The sequence below is a fragment of the Pseudopipra pipra genome, chromosome 7 (assembly GCF_036250125.1).
Source record: "Pseudopipra pipra isolate bDixPip1 chromosome 7, bDixPip1.hap1, whole genome shotgun sequence".
Lineage (NCBI taxonomy): Eukaryota > Metazoa > Chordata > Aves > Passeriformes > Pipridae > Pseudopipra > Pseudopipra pipra.
Window position 1 is genome coordinate 13321063 of NC_087555.1, and position 15303 is coordinate 13336365.

The following is a 15303-nucleotide window of genomic DNA, read 5'->3' on the forward strand; positions in this document are numbered from 1 at the left end:
TCAGATGGGACAGGTACCTGCTCAGTGTGGCTGTGGCCAAGAGAGCTGCAGGAAACTGAGAATGTCCCAGCCTGGAGCTTGCCCCGGGACCAGTGGTCAGGGAGTTGTGATTGCCAGGCAGAGCACTGCAGTTGGTTAAAATAGGCTTGAGATGGTGCTGGAAGGTGCTGCCTGCTCCCAGGGCACACCAAGCTGTAGTGAAAGGTCATGTCTGCAGTGTGATGCAATGATGTTTTCAGGATGCCATAATGCAAGCTGGCACCTATTTTAGTGGCAGAGATTTAGGCTTCAACCTTCTACTCCCCATTGCAAGGGGGAAGATGTGCTTGCTGGCTTTCCTGCCCCAGGTAGCTTCTGCTCCCACTGACACCTGACCCTTGCTGAGACAGGGCGGCAATCCAGAAAGCAGAGCTGCAAGCAGGGAGAGAGCAGATGACATCTTTAAGCTGTGATCATTGAAGAATATTAACCACTCTTGGGCTTTGTCACTGCCAAAAAGTGATGCTTGAGCAACGTGGCGCCAGGAATCCTGAAGTCACTTTTGTAGCCTTGGAAAATGCAGCTGCTTTGGGATTTCAGCCCAAGACGGCTGTTATTATCCACTGTGCAGAATGAAGCTTCTGTTGGGAGCTTGTACAAAGGCCATCAGTCTTCCCAAACAGTGGTTGTTTTTATCACCTGGCAGTAATGATACTCTCTGGTCCCTTTAATATCCGAGTCTGTTCCCAAAGTGAGATCGGGAAACTCATTTCGGGCTCACCCCCTCCGAGGGAAACAGCTTACAATTTTCTACCAGGTAGCCATTCCGTTGTGAGAATGGGCATGGCTCACCTAATAAAAACCTCGCTGACAGACAGGACCTCCTGGAGGTTTATCTAAGTCGTTTGTTGCAGAGCAGAGCAACATATATCAGGGCTGAAATAGGTGCCAAGCAGCACTCCTAATGCACACAGTGTCTCTGCTGTAATTGATTCACAGGCAGGACAAATACCCGGTGGAGAGTGCAAGGGGCCCTGCCTACTCTCCCAGCTAAAACGTTATAACATTTTGTGAAATAGTATTGCTGAAGCCCGTGGCTAAAATCCAGCTTGTGGGCTGGCTGGCTTTAAAACTGCATCACCCAAAATATCCCCATCCCCGCTTGCATTGGCTGGGGCATTTCGGGTCCAGTTCAGAAGGAAACATATTAAAAAATGGATCAAAAGTAGTGATTCTTGCCAGTAATGTGTGTGCAGCATTGCATGTGCATTGACTTTCATTTTTTGGCTAATGCTGTTTTATTGTTCCTCCAGGTAAACGTTCAATGAGGAAAGGTCTTGTCCAGTTCCTTGTTTTGGTCAGTAAATGCCATGGGTGCCGTGGGTGGGAGGCTGCTGCCTGCCATCTGGGACTCTCTAGAGACAGGGTGAGTGATGGCAGTGACACCACCTAAAACCACAGGCAATTATGAATTTTAGGGATGGCTAAAGTTGATGGGGATGGCTTGGTGTGACGGTGTGGTGTAAAGCAGATGATGGCTCTGGGAACACCCAAATTCCCTGCACTAGGAAAGGGCCCTAAATTTTGTTGCTTGTCTGGCATCTCATCCATACACATGGGGGCAGCTGCGGTACTGCCTCCCCATTGCTCAGCGATTGGGGAACTTGGGGTGGAGAGGTCCCTGGAGAGGTGTGAAACCTCACCTGACACCCCTAAGCAGCCTCCCCAAAAATACAGGCTGGCTGGGGGAGCAGGCAGCAGAGAAAAGCTGCCATATCCTGCAAGCTTCTTAATTTCATCAGCTGCACAGGGCTGCTTTGCCATGCATCCCCCCTGCACGGGATCAGGTGGTATTGGAGACTTGATCCTCGGGAAGGGCTGGGGGAATGTCTTATGGTGCGAAACCAGGGGAGCTCAGCCTGTTTAGCTTATTAAAAAGAAGATCAAGAGGTGACTTAATTGTGCTGTGTGAGGTACCTTCATGGGGAGAGAAAGGCAGGTATTAAAAGACTGTTTAATCTAGAGGAGAAAGGCATCGCATGAGCTCACGCCTGGAAGCTGAAGCCAGACAAATTCAAATTGTGAATCAAACAGACCTTTTAAAAAGCGAGTGTTAATAAAGATTAAACTACCCAGGAGAGCAGCGCATTCCCTTGCCTTTGATATATTTAGACCCAGACAGGACGCATTTCTGCCCCATACACTTGAGCCAGGCAGGAGTTACTGGGCTTGGTACAGGAGTAATTGGATGCCAAACTCAGCCCTACATCAGGGAAGGTCAGGCAAGATGATCTAATGGTCTCTGCTGGCTGTCAGTGCTCCCATGCCTGGCATCTGTGATTTGTGTGCCTGTGGCCAGCTGGCTGGCAGGGATGTGGCTCTACCAAGAAAAATCTGTGGGGAAACACAAGGAACATGGTATTATGTCAGAAGGGACAACAAGGAGACAAGTGAACACTGACACCTGTGGGGAGAGTCAAAATATTAGAAAGGAAAGGCTTTTAGCCAGAAAAAGTCTTTTTATTTTAAAAACAGATTAACTCTGTGGACATTAGCAGACATGTAAATTTTTTGTGCTTATCTACCCCTAATTTTTCTCATAATTCATTGAAAATAAAATCACCCCTCAAGTTTTATGTTGACCACAAAATCAAGGTTTCAGTAGGAAAACCTCATTTAGGGAAAAACAAAGACGAGTCATATCCCAATTTCATGTAAGTAGGGTACAGTGAAACAATGCCTGAAAACCTCAGTGAGACCCAAGAGTGACTCAGGAACCACTGCTCACTTGACAGTGTTGAAGTATGTTGTGAACTTATTTTCCTCTTTATTTTTATCATCCACTCCTGAGGGCTGGCTGGTAAGTATGGCTGCAGAGAGGAGCTGCTGTGGGATGTCCCTCATTGTTTTTTAATATTATTGTGATTCAGCAGAGCTCAGCTCCTACTCAGTGCCCTGCGTCACTGTTCCAGCCCTGTTGGATGGCATGCCCAGGGCAGGATTCTGAGATGTAGCACAAAAGTGTGGGGTGATGCACTGAGCCTCAGATGCTCCCAGGCTGAGCAATGGGCTCCTTCAGCAAAGGATGGAGCCTGCAGGGGGCTCTTGATGAGAAGTTGTTGTTCAAGGTGCTTTTCATAATATTTAAAAAATGTGTTTGCTTCCTCTTGCAAATGTTCAAACATCTTTAAAGTGTCTGTGGTGCCAAGCTGCTTCTCGCCCTGTTTTAAGAGAAATAAGCTTTCTTTATGGAAAAGGAGCCACAAAAAGCGCAGCAAGCCCAAAGTTAACAGTGAGCAGACCGAAACTAAATTAACACCAGCAAGATTTCAGCTGCCCCTCCAAAATATTGTGTCTCACGGCAAAGGGTCTGGGAAAAGATGGGAGAACAGATTGCTTTAGCGCATCTTCATGGTGTCTCTGCGGCACAGATGAAGCTCAGGCTGGGTCTCCTTCCCCTTGCCAAGCCTGCAATGGGGACTCACAGCCCCTAAAAGTGGACAGTCGGAGGCACAGGCTCGACAGTGCCATGAAAACCCATGGGTGCAGCACCACAAGGGGATGCAACTCGGGACACTGTAGCCAGATAGTTTAGAGAAGCATCACCTGCAAAATCAAATCATGAGCCCAAAACAGGAGCAGTGAACAGGAGGCAAGGGACAGGGAGGGAGAGCCTTGCCTTCTCCACTGTCATAAAGGTGGAGGCGAGAGAATGGGAGTGTTAGCCATTGGCCATGGTGTCACAACTCCGTGAGGATTATGTTGGCCAGCTTCCGTGATGAAAATAGGCAGCTAACAGTGAGTTCCTCTTTGTAACAGAAAATAGTCAAAACAGCTTGAAAACCATTCATAACGAGAGCTCTGAGAACAGCCAACGCTACACAGACAGAGTGAATACTGTCATTAAGCGCTCTTTGGATGACAGTCCTAGCAGTTCATTATCCTGCATCACTGCATGGGGAGGGTGGTGGAGGAGAGAGAGGGGTGAGGGGTTTTTTAAATAATCCTTTTTTTCCTAAATTAATCCCCACTGTAAAGCAGAGCACCAAAGGAGCAGTACAAAGGCAGCATCATGCCTTGCCAGTGCCCTCTGAGGCTGGAGCGTGAGGTTCTTGCAAGAACCGATGCCACTAAAACACAATTCCAGCCTTGATTCTATTTAATTTGCTAATGGATTGTATTTATCTCTGTGCTTTCCCTCTTTTTTTTTTTTTTTTTTTTTAAGATATGGTTTCTGGGTGTATTTTCTTCCTCTGGAAGTGCAAACAAAACTTTACTTTTAAGACCCTTGCTAACATTTCTGACTCACATTAGGCAGCAGCTCCAGCAGATGTCAGCTCCAGCAGATGTCAGCTCCAGCAGATGTCAGCTCCAGCCTCACCCCCCCCAGTTACCGTGAGTGATGCACCAGGTGCTGGGAGCCTTCTTCTCCATGCTGGGAGCCTTCTTCTCACACTTCATGCAGACTGCAACTTCTTCGTGTGGATGCAGGTGGGTGTCCCAGGCTGTGTCCCCAAAGCCTCTCCACATGGGGACTGCAGGGCAGAGGGGTAGCAAGAAGGAGCAGGTCTCCCAGCTCTTGTCCTGCAGTGGATCGAATCTGGTAGTTACCTGTACTTAGTGAAGAGGTGCAGGATACCAAGCCTGGTATGGGCACAGGGCTGGCAGTGCTGTCCATGTTTGCAGACTGAGCCAAAGTGTATCCTGCCTAGGCTAGATGGGAACATCAACTGACGGTGTTTTATAATTAGCCTTAGCCTCCTTGTTTGAAGAAGAAATGGTTTGCTTTTGTCAGGGACAAGGTTATGATGCAAATTGGGTCTCCTGACCAGAGGTTTTTAGGATGTGATTATCCCCATATGCCCAGAGGAGACCTCTGTGCTCTTGCCTGGTCATAGGAGCCCAGCACCCTACCATTGCCATCCAAATTCACCAGAGCATCTCTCAGGCATCAGAAGGAACATAGACGACAGGGCTTGTTGAAACTTGTGCAAATATTTCCCTAGCCTGCCAGGTCACCTGGGCAGCTGTGATGAGTCACTGTAGTTGTGCTACAGCTCCCTGCAGCTTCATCAGCATTATCTCCCCTTCATCTCCAGTATCTGGGGAAAGCATCATCATTTATTCCCGAGTCAGAATGCTGAATCTCTTCAATTCTGGCAACATTGCTGCATTAACAACCTTGTCACTATCCCGAAGCTGATAACCTCAGGCAGAGGTGTTCATTTTTTAAGTCATTGAGCAATGTCCTGTTTGCAACACCAGAACTACAAGATACCCTGGTACAAGCAGCCCTTTCCACCCCCCCAAATCACTTGCCAAACCCTCCACCATTTGACCCAGCCTCACTCTCCTCTTCAGCCCTTGAAACAGATCCTGGTTAAGACCTGCTCAGCTGCAGGCCCTATTACAGCCCCCTCCTCATGTGCTACAGTCTGGCATCACTGCTTGGCAGGGACTGTTGGAATGGTTTTATCATGACACCCAAAGCAGTACACTGCTTGTTCCCAAGTGTGGCACTGCTCTGGTTTAATGAGCTTTGGAGATGGCACTGGCAGCACAGCTCTGGCTGTTTGATGGTGGTCAGTGGGGCTAATTAATCCTGTGTGTGCCCAGAGCCCCATGCCTGCCTGTGGCCCTGGCTGGGGCAATGCCAACAGCACGGCTGGGCTGCAGCTGAGATGTGAAACTGCCTTAAAGGGGCCAGCTCTTATCCACCTTTTCCTCTTGAACTGAGGCTAACATTGTTTCTAATATCAAAGTCCAACTTCTTCTTTTGCAAAATAAAAAACTAAAGAGACAATTTTTGAAACAGCATCCAAGTGGGACTCTGTGACTTGCTCTGTGATGCCACCAGGCCCAGATTAGGATGCTCCTTGCTGGTAGCTGTGTCTACATCTGGCCTTCACAGAGATGGCAGTGACAAGGCTGGGGCTCCTCATCCCAGGGAGATGGGCCAAATTGCTTTGCACCACATCCCTCCTTAAATCCCCAAGGCACATGGACCCATGGGGATTAACTGTGCTGCCACCTTTGCTTCAGTGTTTCCCCCTTGTTTCCTCCAGCCCTTAGGAGTGTGTTGGTGCTGTGAAGCTGGAAGGAGCTGCTTGAATGGCACTGATGTGTTTTTGTATTTGAAATTCAGAAAAGCAAGAGTTACTTAGATAGCTTTCCCTTTCCAGGAGGAAAGCCAGAGCTGGGACTGGCCTTTTCTTCCTCCTTCTTTCCCCTAAACCAAAACAAACCCAAGTTTTTAGCTGCTTCAGCAGCCTCTATGTCAGAAAGAGCCATGGTAAACGCCCTTTGCTTCATAAAACCGAGGAGGCACATCTGTCACCCTCCTTGACACAATTGGCTTGCCGTGTGTTGGCAGGGAAGAGGCACCTTCTGGGCACCAGGATTTTCTTGCAGTGGCAGCAATGGGTAGCAGTGATGGGTCAGCCCGCAGAAGGAAGTGGCTCCCCTGCCTGTCCTCATCCTCATCCCTGTCCAGGCTGTGAGGGATGGGTGGCCTCAACATGGTGCTTTTGGCAGAGGGCAGGAGGCATTTAGGCAGAGTCACCACTACCCGTGAAAGCCCTCTCAGCAGAGGACCAGGCATCCCATCACCCCCCTGTGTCGGTGCAGGAGAGGGATGCGGTGAGGACAGGGACGGGTGCATGGGAGCCACACCTCTCTGGCTGAAATGGCCTGTGTCATCCATAGGAAGCACCAGGCCTGGTTTTCTAGATGTTTGCAGGATGTCTTCTCATCCAGGAAAATAAATAAATGGATAAATAAGAATTGCTGGGCAAGATGTGGTGGCAGGGTGCCAATCCCAGCCCAGCCAATTCATTTGCAGTTCTCATTAATTTGGACTGACCTTTGCTCACATTTCCACCACGAGCACGTTCAAAACAAGGCAGACATTTAACTCTGTTTTGGGCAACGTTACTCTAATGTGGCTTTTTTTTGCATAGCTCTCTCTTTTATGGTAAGCAAATGTACTGCCAACTTTTCTCTTGCTATGTACACCAGCGAAGGGAACCAGATGCTTCGTGTTTTCCTCTGAAATGTATCTGAATGTTGTTTTTTGTTTAGTATTTTGGAGGGAGGGCTGGCTTACAGACAGCATTTCATAAATCCAGTCCTCACTGCACACTGTTTCCCAACTTATGGTGGGTCCTGGCTGTGGCTCCTGGCTGGATTTGCAGTCTCTCCTCACACAAAGTGGCAGCAGCCCCTGAGGTGCTGAGGGGACAATCCCCAGCTGTCCCACTCTCAGTTGGGCATGGTTGCCACCAGGGGAGACCCCCCTGGAGGGGTCCCTGGTGATGTGCAGTGAAAGGTGTGGGGATGGGCAGGCTCAAACCACTGACTTCTTGCACAACAGAGTGTCTGCAGCTTGGCCACATGCAATGGCCACGGCTCACAGGGAAGCTCTGGGATCAGCCCAGAGACATCTCAGGGGAAAACCCCTCAGTTCAGGGATGTGTTTTGCTGCTTGTGGGGAGCAGCATGTGTGAATTTGCCTGGTCTGTCTCTGGAAATGGAGGGGTTTCACTCATCATGCCCGAGGACACAGGGGCCACGTGTGGCTGCCTGTGCCCACCCCTCTTTGCTGTGTGGCTTAGAGCTGGTGTTCTGTGTGGTGGGGGCTGCTCCTCCTTCTGTCCATGCAGAGTCTGAGCTGTTGAAGCCCACCCAATAAATTCTTGATGTGCAAAAAAGTCAAGCAGTCTTGGGCAAGATTGTCAAAAATATCTGTGCCACCAGGGCACTTTTGGGCATTTAAAAAAATTTTTTCCCTCTACCTCCATTTGTACTTCTGCTGCTATTTTTATAATCACTCTTCTGCTTTCAACTGCTTATCTTCCTTAGCTTTCCCTCTTCTTTTCACACTTCAAGCCTTAAAATCTTTTCATCACTTTTTTTTTCTTTTTTTTTTTTTTGGGGGGGGGGGCTGATTGGGCTTCATTTCTTCTCCTCTGCCAGATTTATGTGAGTTGTCAAGTCCAGCAGCCGTTTGTCTCTGCCTGATGACAGACTTGCTTTCCCCCACTTCCCCCCGCCCCTCCCCGATCAGATTCATGGTTGTTCTTTAAGGCCCTTTAATATTTTAATGCTCTGACTATAAATTCCATTTTCTCTAAGCTTCAATCCTTCTGTGGGCCTTCCCATGGAGGGCCGGCAGCTGCCGCCCCCACCCCCGCTCGCCAGCGTGATTTGCAGTGTGTCACAGGCGGCGTTTGGGGTGGCTTTGCTCCGTGCACAGGAGCGGAGGGCAGGGGAGGGGAGCGTAGCAGGAATTCTCTTTTCCTTAAGCTCAAACGATCCTTCAAAACTTGACAGGAATTGACTTTTTTTTTTTTTTTTGGCTTTCAAGACATGATTTGTTGTGGGCTTGTTGTGCTTTTTATTAAAATGCTCTCGTGGAGCGCTTAGAAAGGTTGGCTTTGCACAGCCCCAGCTTCCTTCTTTAATAAATGCAGCCTCGGCTTACAGTTTTTCCCTCTGATGTGTCAGCTGGGGGACTCGCTTTCCATCTCAAATACACCCAGACTGCTTAAATCATCCTTATTTCTCTCACAGGGAGAGAGACTTTTGCTCTCCAAAACTTTTCACGCCCTAAGTTAATAAAACTTCTCCACTGAAAGGGATGGATGTGACACTGTGCTGAGGATTTCATGGCCGAGCGCTGGATTATTGCTGTGGTGTAAAGGGCTCCCCAGCCTTGGTAAGCACATTGAATGTCTTCTTAAAATATGAGGTTGAAATGCATTTGGCAATAGCTATCCCTGAAAGCTGCTGGAAGAGCTCACCCCCTTTGCTGGTGAGGAATGCTTCCCAAGGGGCTGCACAGCCCAGGGCTGCTGCTTTGTTGCTCCAGGCAGCCCATTGGTGAGGTGCCCTGTGCTTTTGCTGAAGGCCACTCTGCTTGGGCGTGTGCTTTGAGGGCTGGAAAGAGAGCTGGGCTGGAAGCCAGGGCAGAGTTACTCTGTATAAACACGAGAGACCAGGAGGGCAAAAATAGTGCTAGAAATTTTGACAGTGTTTGTAAAGAAGTCAACTCTGTTATTAAGCATGAGATTGGCAGCTGATCTGAAGGTGACAAAGCAGCCCTACACCATGCCAGGAGGGACCTGATAGGAAATTCAGAAAAACATCTGGGACAGGACAGCTATTTCCTCTAGATTGTAAACATTTAACCAAGGACATGTTAGCAAAGTCTTTTGCAGCAAACAGTCCTGAGCTACCAGCCTGCGCTGGCTCATCCCGCAGCCCTCCACCCACCGCAGCAGCACAAAGAAGCAGGGCTATATTTCTTCCCTTGATTTTTGGCACCAGGGCCAAGGCAGGGGTAGAGCTGCTGAGTGTTTAATTCAGTGCTTTCCATTTTAGATATTAGTGCTGCAACTGAATTATGATATAGGAGCCTAGAGAGGAATCATTCCCTCTCAACACATTCTGGATTAGTTATTTTCCTATTAAACTGCTTTAGACATGGTGAGTTTGTTGCCTCAGATGGGTCAGTGCATGTAACAGGAGTTGATAGGAAAGCCTAATCCAACCTGATCAGTGTGAGTGACAATAGGGACCTATTGAATTCCATGCAGATTTTGCTATAGACGTATACAGACCAAAACTCAGTCACCCTCTGTATTTACATTACAGGGCTGTGCTGAGCAGACAAAGTAAGGCTGAAAGGACACAGCAGGGATCCAGCAGTGGTGGCACTGGCTGCAGGAGTCAGCGCTTGAGGGTTCACCAACAACTCTCATGGCCTGGTGGGTTTGGCCCATTTAGGGTGTAAAGTGGGAAGGTGTGAACTATCTCTGCTCAGCTACAGTAAACAGAGCAATCCAACTTCCTTGGGGAGGGGCTGTAGGGAGAGAAGGTGCCTTTATCGGTGCTAGTAGTCATGGTCTGAGCCTGACAGTTATGGAGATGTAAAGGCAACATCCTGCAATAGACAGGCTCCTCGTGGTCCATGCAGAGAGGAGGTGGGAGCACCAGCCTCCCTGCCTGCCAAAGTCACTCTCCATGGCTAAGCTGGCACCAGTTTTCACTGAATCCTGTTGGATGGTTGGTGACAGTGCCAGGCTCCAGGAGACAGAGGAGCTTTTCAGAGAGACACAGAAGAGAGTGAGGCAACGGGAGGCTCCACTTGCACCTGCCTGCAATTAATTAATTACGAATCCACTCATTAGCTCAGCCCCATGGCTCCCCTCACTGCCAAGCCCCCAGCTGTCCAGAGAGCAAGTCATTATTAGAAACGATTTCCTATTAAACTCAAAAGCAAAGGAATATTTCAAAGAAGAAGGGGCAAGGGAAACAGCAAGGGTGCACGCACGATTGCAATCAGCTCTTGAGGATGTGCTGGAGTGGTTGGATCCCCATCTTGCAGCAGCCTGAGAATGGTGAAATCGATTTCATTAGCCTGCTCAGCTCCTGATTAGTCTTGTGCCACATAAAACACCCCTGTGGCCCTCACAGTCCAGCCTCTGCTGGCAGTGAGTACCCGTGTGTGCATTTCAAATGCACCAAGACACCCCAGGTCTCACCCTGTCCTGCCGGCTGCAGAGCAGTGCCACCCAATTGCAATCCCACCTCGTGCTGAAAAAAACCCCCTGAAGATTTCAATTTCTTGAACTATATGCCTGCCTCCCCTTGGTGCCCAAGAGGCAGCTGCAGCCCAGCTCGCAGGCTTTTAACCTCAGCCGGAGCACACATCTGCTTTGCCGCCCGTTTTCCTATTACCTGCTCTCTGCTCCTCGCGTTAGCAGAGGCTCATCTTAAACCGCAGTGATTTACAGGCGGTGCTACGGCAGGACAGGTCTGACACTGATTGAGTCGCTTATCTGCCGTCTCCGTCCTGCTCTCTGACAGCCTCTCCCCCAGGTATCAATCTGCACATCAGTTCTTTATTCCTGGGTGAGGGGAGAGCTGTCAAGGTTGCAGCTACACTGTCATCTTCATCTAAGCTGCCAGCCGCCCTTCATTGCTTAAAGACCCTCTTTAACACACAGGTGCTTTGGGAGGGGGCCACCGTGTTGGAGACAGCAGCAAAATTTCATTTGCTCTCAAGGTGCTCGGGGCTTGATTGATTGGCTCTCATTTGTCAGGGTACCCATACATAAATAAGAGTTTCCAAGCTGTAGGTTCAGCACCACTGCTTCTCCCTTCTGCAGCCCCTGCAGCACGAGTTGGCAGGGTGTTAGGACCCCTGTGAGACACGAGGTTCCCTTGTGGGGCCACCATCAGGACGGTGAGACAGAGCAGAGGGAGGGTAGAGAAGAAAAGTATGCAGAGCCAGGCTTAGCACTGGGGTTTGCTAGGAGTCCCCACTGTCTTGTGCTACCCAAGGATGGGGGTGAAGCTGAACTGCAGAAAACCACTCCATCCCAGTCACTGCCCCCCTTTGTAGGTCCATGGAAACAGGACAGGGATATGCCTGGATACCAGCACCTGCACCCTGGTGAGTGGACAGACTGGTACAGGCTGACCCCCACTGTGTGCACTTTAGTTCCAGATGATGTTTTTCTTAGCCTAAACCAGCACTCCTCTCTGGGATTGCTGGCAGCACTGGGCAGTGGCACATGGTGAGAAGAAGGGACCTGCGTCCACTAGTGGGTTTGCTCTCAGGTGCTGCTCTTAGGCCAGAGGAGCTTCCAGCTGTCCCCAGCTCTGAGAGGCTGTGTTAAAGCCCCACATCACCTTGATCTGAGAGGCAGCCTGGGATGAGCAGTGAGCAGCAAAGGAGAGCAGTGGGCATGGCCCTGTGTGCCTCCAGCGGTGCCTTGTTTCGTTGGGGTTTCTGCCACTCACAGCCCTCTCAGTTTGGGTTCCTTGTTGCTGCTTTTTCATGAATAAAAAAGCCACTGAAACATAATCTCTACCATAATGTTTATTAAATAGTAATTTTAAAAGGTTTTTATACAAATCATATAAACACAGGTTTTTTTTGTTTTGTTTTGTTTGTTTTTTACACTGAAGAATCACAGTAAAAGCTCTTTAAGTCCATAAGTCCTGGCTCAGCCAGTGAACGATCAAATACCTTGAACTGCAAACCTTGGAGAAGTTTCATTTCTGCATATAATTTCTTAATGGTTTAATTCCCATGCTCACCTCCGGCACCTTCCCACACAACAAAGTCACCCAACACTACAGCCCATCAGCAACATGTCCTCGCCATAGGAAGGGTGTGGAGGCAACAGCCTGTTTAAGCAAAGGCATTAACACTGTTTTTTTTCTTTTCTGAATTTCACAGAGGGAATTGTGATCAGCAAACCTAATCTATTTGCAGAGGAGGATGCAATGAATTGAATGCACTGATGACTTCCCCCTACCACCCCCCACCCCCCCGTTAAAGTTACAATCAAACACAGTTTTCCGTAGAACAGTAAAGCACCCGGCAGAGGTAAGTGAGGTATTGGCTGTGCAGCATTTTCGGCCTTCTCCCACCTGGCAAGCGCACACGTGGGCCCTGCCCCATCTGCAAGGGGCAGGTGGGACACGCAGGGTGGGCGCTTCGCTGGGCCCGTGCCACCTTAGTGCCAAGATCAGCAGTACTCTCCTGCCCCAGATCAAGAGATACATTAACACGAGTCAGTCCCACAGAATAAGTCACATACACGATACATACAGAGAATTCACGTGCGTGTGCAAACACACTATTTCTGAATATATGTATATATGAACTCTTCTCTCTGTACGCCTACTAGACACCATAACATCACCTTTTTAATTATATATTTTCACCTATTGTTTGCCTAAGTTGGCTTTTCTAGTGTATGGTCCTTTTCCATTCATCCTTCCCCTCTCCTGTGATGTGAAGGGGATAAAATCATTGAGCAGCAGCAATCCAGCTTTGAAATGGTCTGGTACATTTCCTCTCACTGCCTCTGTTTCTTTTGTACAGTAAAATAACACCCCTGTGGAATTTGTCTGCGAAGAATGCCAAAAGAAATAAGGTGATTCAAAAGGAGAATCAGAGATACATTTACTGTTTCTGTCGGGTGCACAGTGTGAATTAAAAAACCAAAGGCCTTTGTGTGTGCGCGTCTCTGCGTGTGTGTATGAACCATGGATGTTCTGATGACGCAGCTGCTGGTATCTGCTCCCCCAGTACACCTGTGTCTTTCTTACAGCAGAGAAGTCTTTTCTTTTTTTCTAAAAACTCACTGTCTGAGGGAGCTCTTCATGAAACACTAGACAAATGTTCCTATTCCCACAGTACCGAGGAGCAGCTGTGGCACTGCTCATGTGTCCATGCTCACCTCCTCTCCAGATGTTGCTCCTCTCCCCAAACACCTGGCCTCCTGCACAATGTGTTTGCAGGGGCTGGGCAAACTGAGCTTCACAGCACATCACACCTTTGTCGCTCTGGAGTTAGCGAAGAAAAAAATTCCATCCCCAACCCCAACTATTTGCCAGGTGAAACGTACAAATCAAGACACGTCAGGTATTTCCAAGGAGCCCCTGAAAAAGGAAACCCAATGTGCTGGAAAGGTTTCTTGTTTATGTATGTGCAAGCTAATAGGGGTGATCAGTCTGTACTGAATTGGAAATTAGGACATTGGTTTGGGACCCAGCATTTGAATTCTTTTTCTCCATTTGTTTTCCTAATGCTCCTCTCCCACAGCACAGTGGTAAGTGGAGAAGTATCAGCTGCCAGACAATGTAGTCAGACCACTTGAAAGTAGAAGGACCAGACTTGTTCTACTGGGCTCTACCCAGCAGAGAGTGGTGAAGAAGAGTGTTTTGCAGGGAAGGATGAAGGCCTCACTTGCTGTTTGATACAGCACTGATCATCAGATGGAGGAAAAATACTTCTTCTAAGGCACTTGTTCAAAGTAAAAAAAAGCACAGCTCATAAATAAAACTTGGGGTTTTTGCTACTGATCAGGAGCAGCGCAGCTTTGCTCCAAAGGGAATATGGCGGCAGCCGTTTGGTCCAGCGGTGCTGGTGGCACCAGTTCATGCCCCCCAGCTCCAGGGAGAAAGACAGAACTGTGAAAGTGAGGGGGGCCATTGGGTACCATGGCCAGGCTCTACCACAGGGGCTGTGGGTACGGCTCCAGCCTCCTTCCCTGTTCATTTTCTCTCCCTGGCACTTTGGAGAGGCCTTGGCACTGTACCTCAAGTCAAACCCCAAGTGAAGCCCCCTTCCCAAAGCCATTGCCTAAGTGCCGGACACCTGACAGGCTCTATCTTTTGTTTGCTGCAATTTTCTCATTATAACAAAAAGAAAAATGGCAGGCTCAAGAGGGGTGGAAGATTCAGAGAGAGGCCTTCCTGATGAAGGCGTCAGTTGTTGCAATCAAAGATCTGGATTTAATAAATGGCTCTTATTCACAAATCACTTTAAGGCTCTTCAGCTTCTCTCAAAGAGGTGCTTCTACATATAGGGTTTCCTTTCTATTTTATTTCTTAATGATTTCAGAAAGCACTGTTCTTACCATTGACACTAAAGCCAGTATCCCACCTTTCCCCCACCACCAGGAGAAGGAAAGTTGAAGGTAACAACATACTTCCATTTTCAGGACTGCAAACTGCAGCTTCCTGTTCTTCATGTGAAGTGCACAAATCCCTACAACAATATCTGGATGGAGTCTAAAATGGACAGGGTCTCTGCGTGTATGTGTGTGTATGTTATTTCTAAAGAAATCCCTCAGCCTTCTCAGCAACTCACCAGAGAAAGGAGGTGGGAAATAACAATCAACATTTAGTTTCTCACATCCAAAAGGTAAACCAGTCTCCCTCACCACATCCCAGCCACTCGCATCAGCAGAAAATGAAGATGAACCAACAAATGAAGGGCTCATTACCCCCTTCGCCCAGCACAGTCTGGTTTGCAGGAAAACCCACTCAGTCCTGGCAAAGTGCAACTCGCCAGCAGGACCTGGTGGCAGGAGCAACAACTCCCCTCATTCCCTGTTATGGCATTCAGTTCCCATAGAAAACAGCAAAAAAGTACCCCCTGCCAGCCCACCTCATGGGGCACAATGCCAAGGGTGATCCCCAGGCACCCATCAGGCCTCCGAGCAGCACTTCTGGTGGTTCATCTTGACCTTGTGCTTGATGCCGTCGTACAGTTCAAAGTTGTAGTTCTCCAGCGTGGTGGAGCTCCGTGAGGACAGCCCGGCGTACGAGCACGTGCAGTAGAGGAGCAGACCAGCACAGATAGCCCCGAGGAGGACGCCCAGGGAGCTCATTGCTATAATGGTCACCAGGATGGGATCCAGGGTGTACAGCCAGCTTTTTTCTTTGTCCAGCTTCGGGGTTCCTGGAGAGTTAGTAGAGAACAGTGTGTCGTTCCTATCCGATCCAAAGTAATCTGCA

General features: G+C 48.8%; 1 protein-coding gene and 1 long non-coding RNA gene across 3 annotated transcripts in view; one reads left to right on the forward strand and one right to left on the reverse strand.

The window, feature by feature from the left end:
- Positions 1-1317: 1317 nt before the first annotated feature.
- On the forward strand, positions 1318-13016 carry LOC135417064 (uncharacterized). The gene is made up of 6 exons (XR_010431882.1): positions 1318-3777; positions 4310-4470; positions 8551-8695; positions 9634-9746; positions 11387-11437; positions 12230-13016. It is a non-coding gene; the product is annotated as an uncharacterized LOC135417064 (long non-coding RNA).
- Positions 11849-15303, reverse strand: part of NRP2 (neuropilin 2) — an 89008-nt gene continuing 85553 nt past the window's right edge. Inside the window, exon 17 of one of the 2 annotated variants that reach the window (XM_064660621.1) lies at positions 11849-15247. In XM_064660621.1, the coding sequence (XP_064516691.1) occupies positions 14994-15247 (254 nt within the window). In that variant the 3' untranslated portion in view covers positions 11849-14993. Of the gene's footprint in view, positions 15299-15303 lie in introns of both variants that reach the window. The other variant, XM_064660620.1, reaches the window with a different exon arrangement.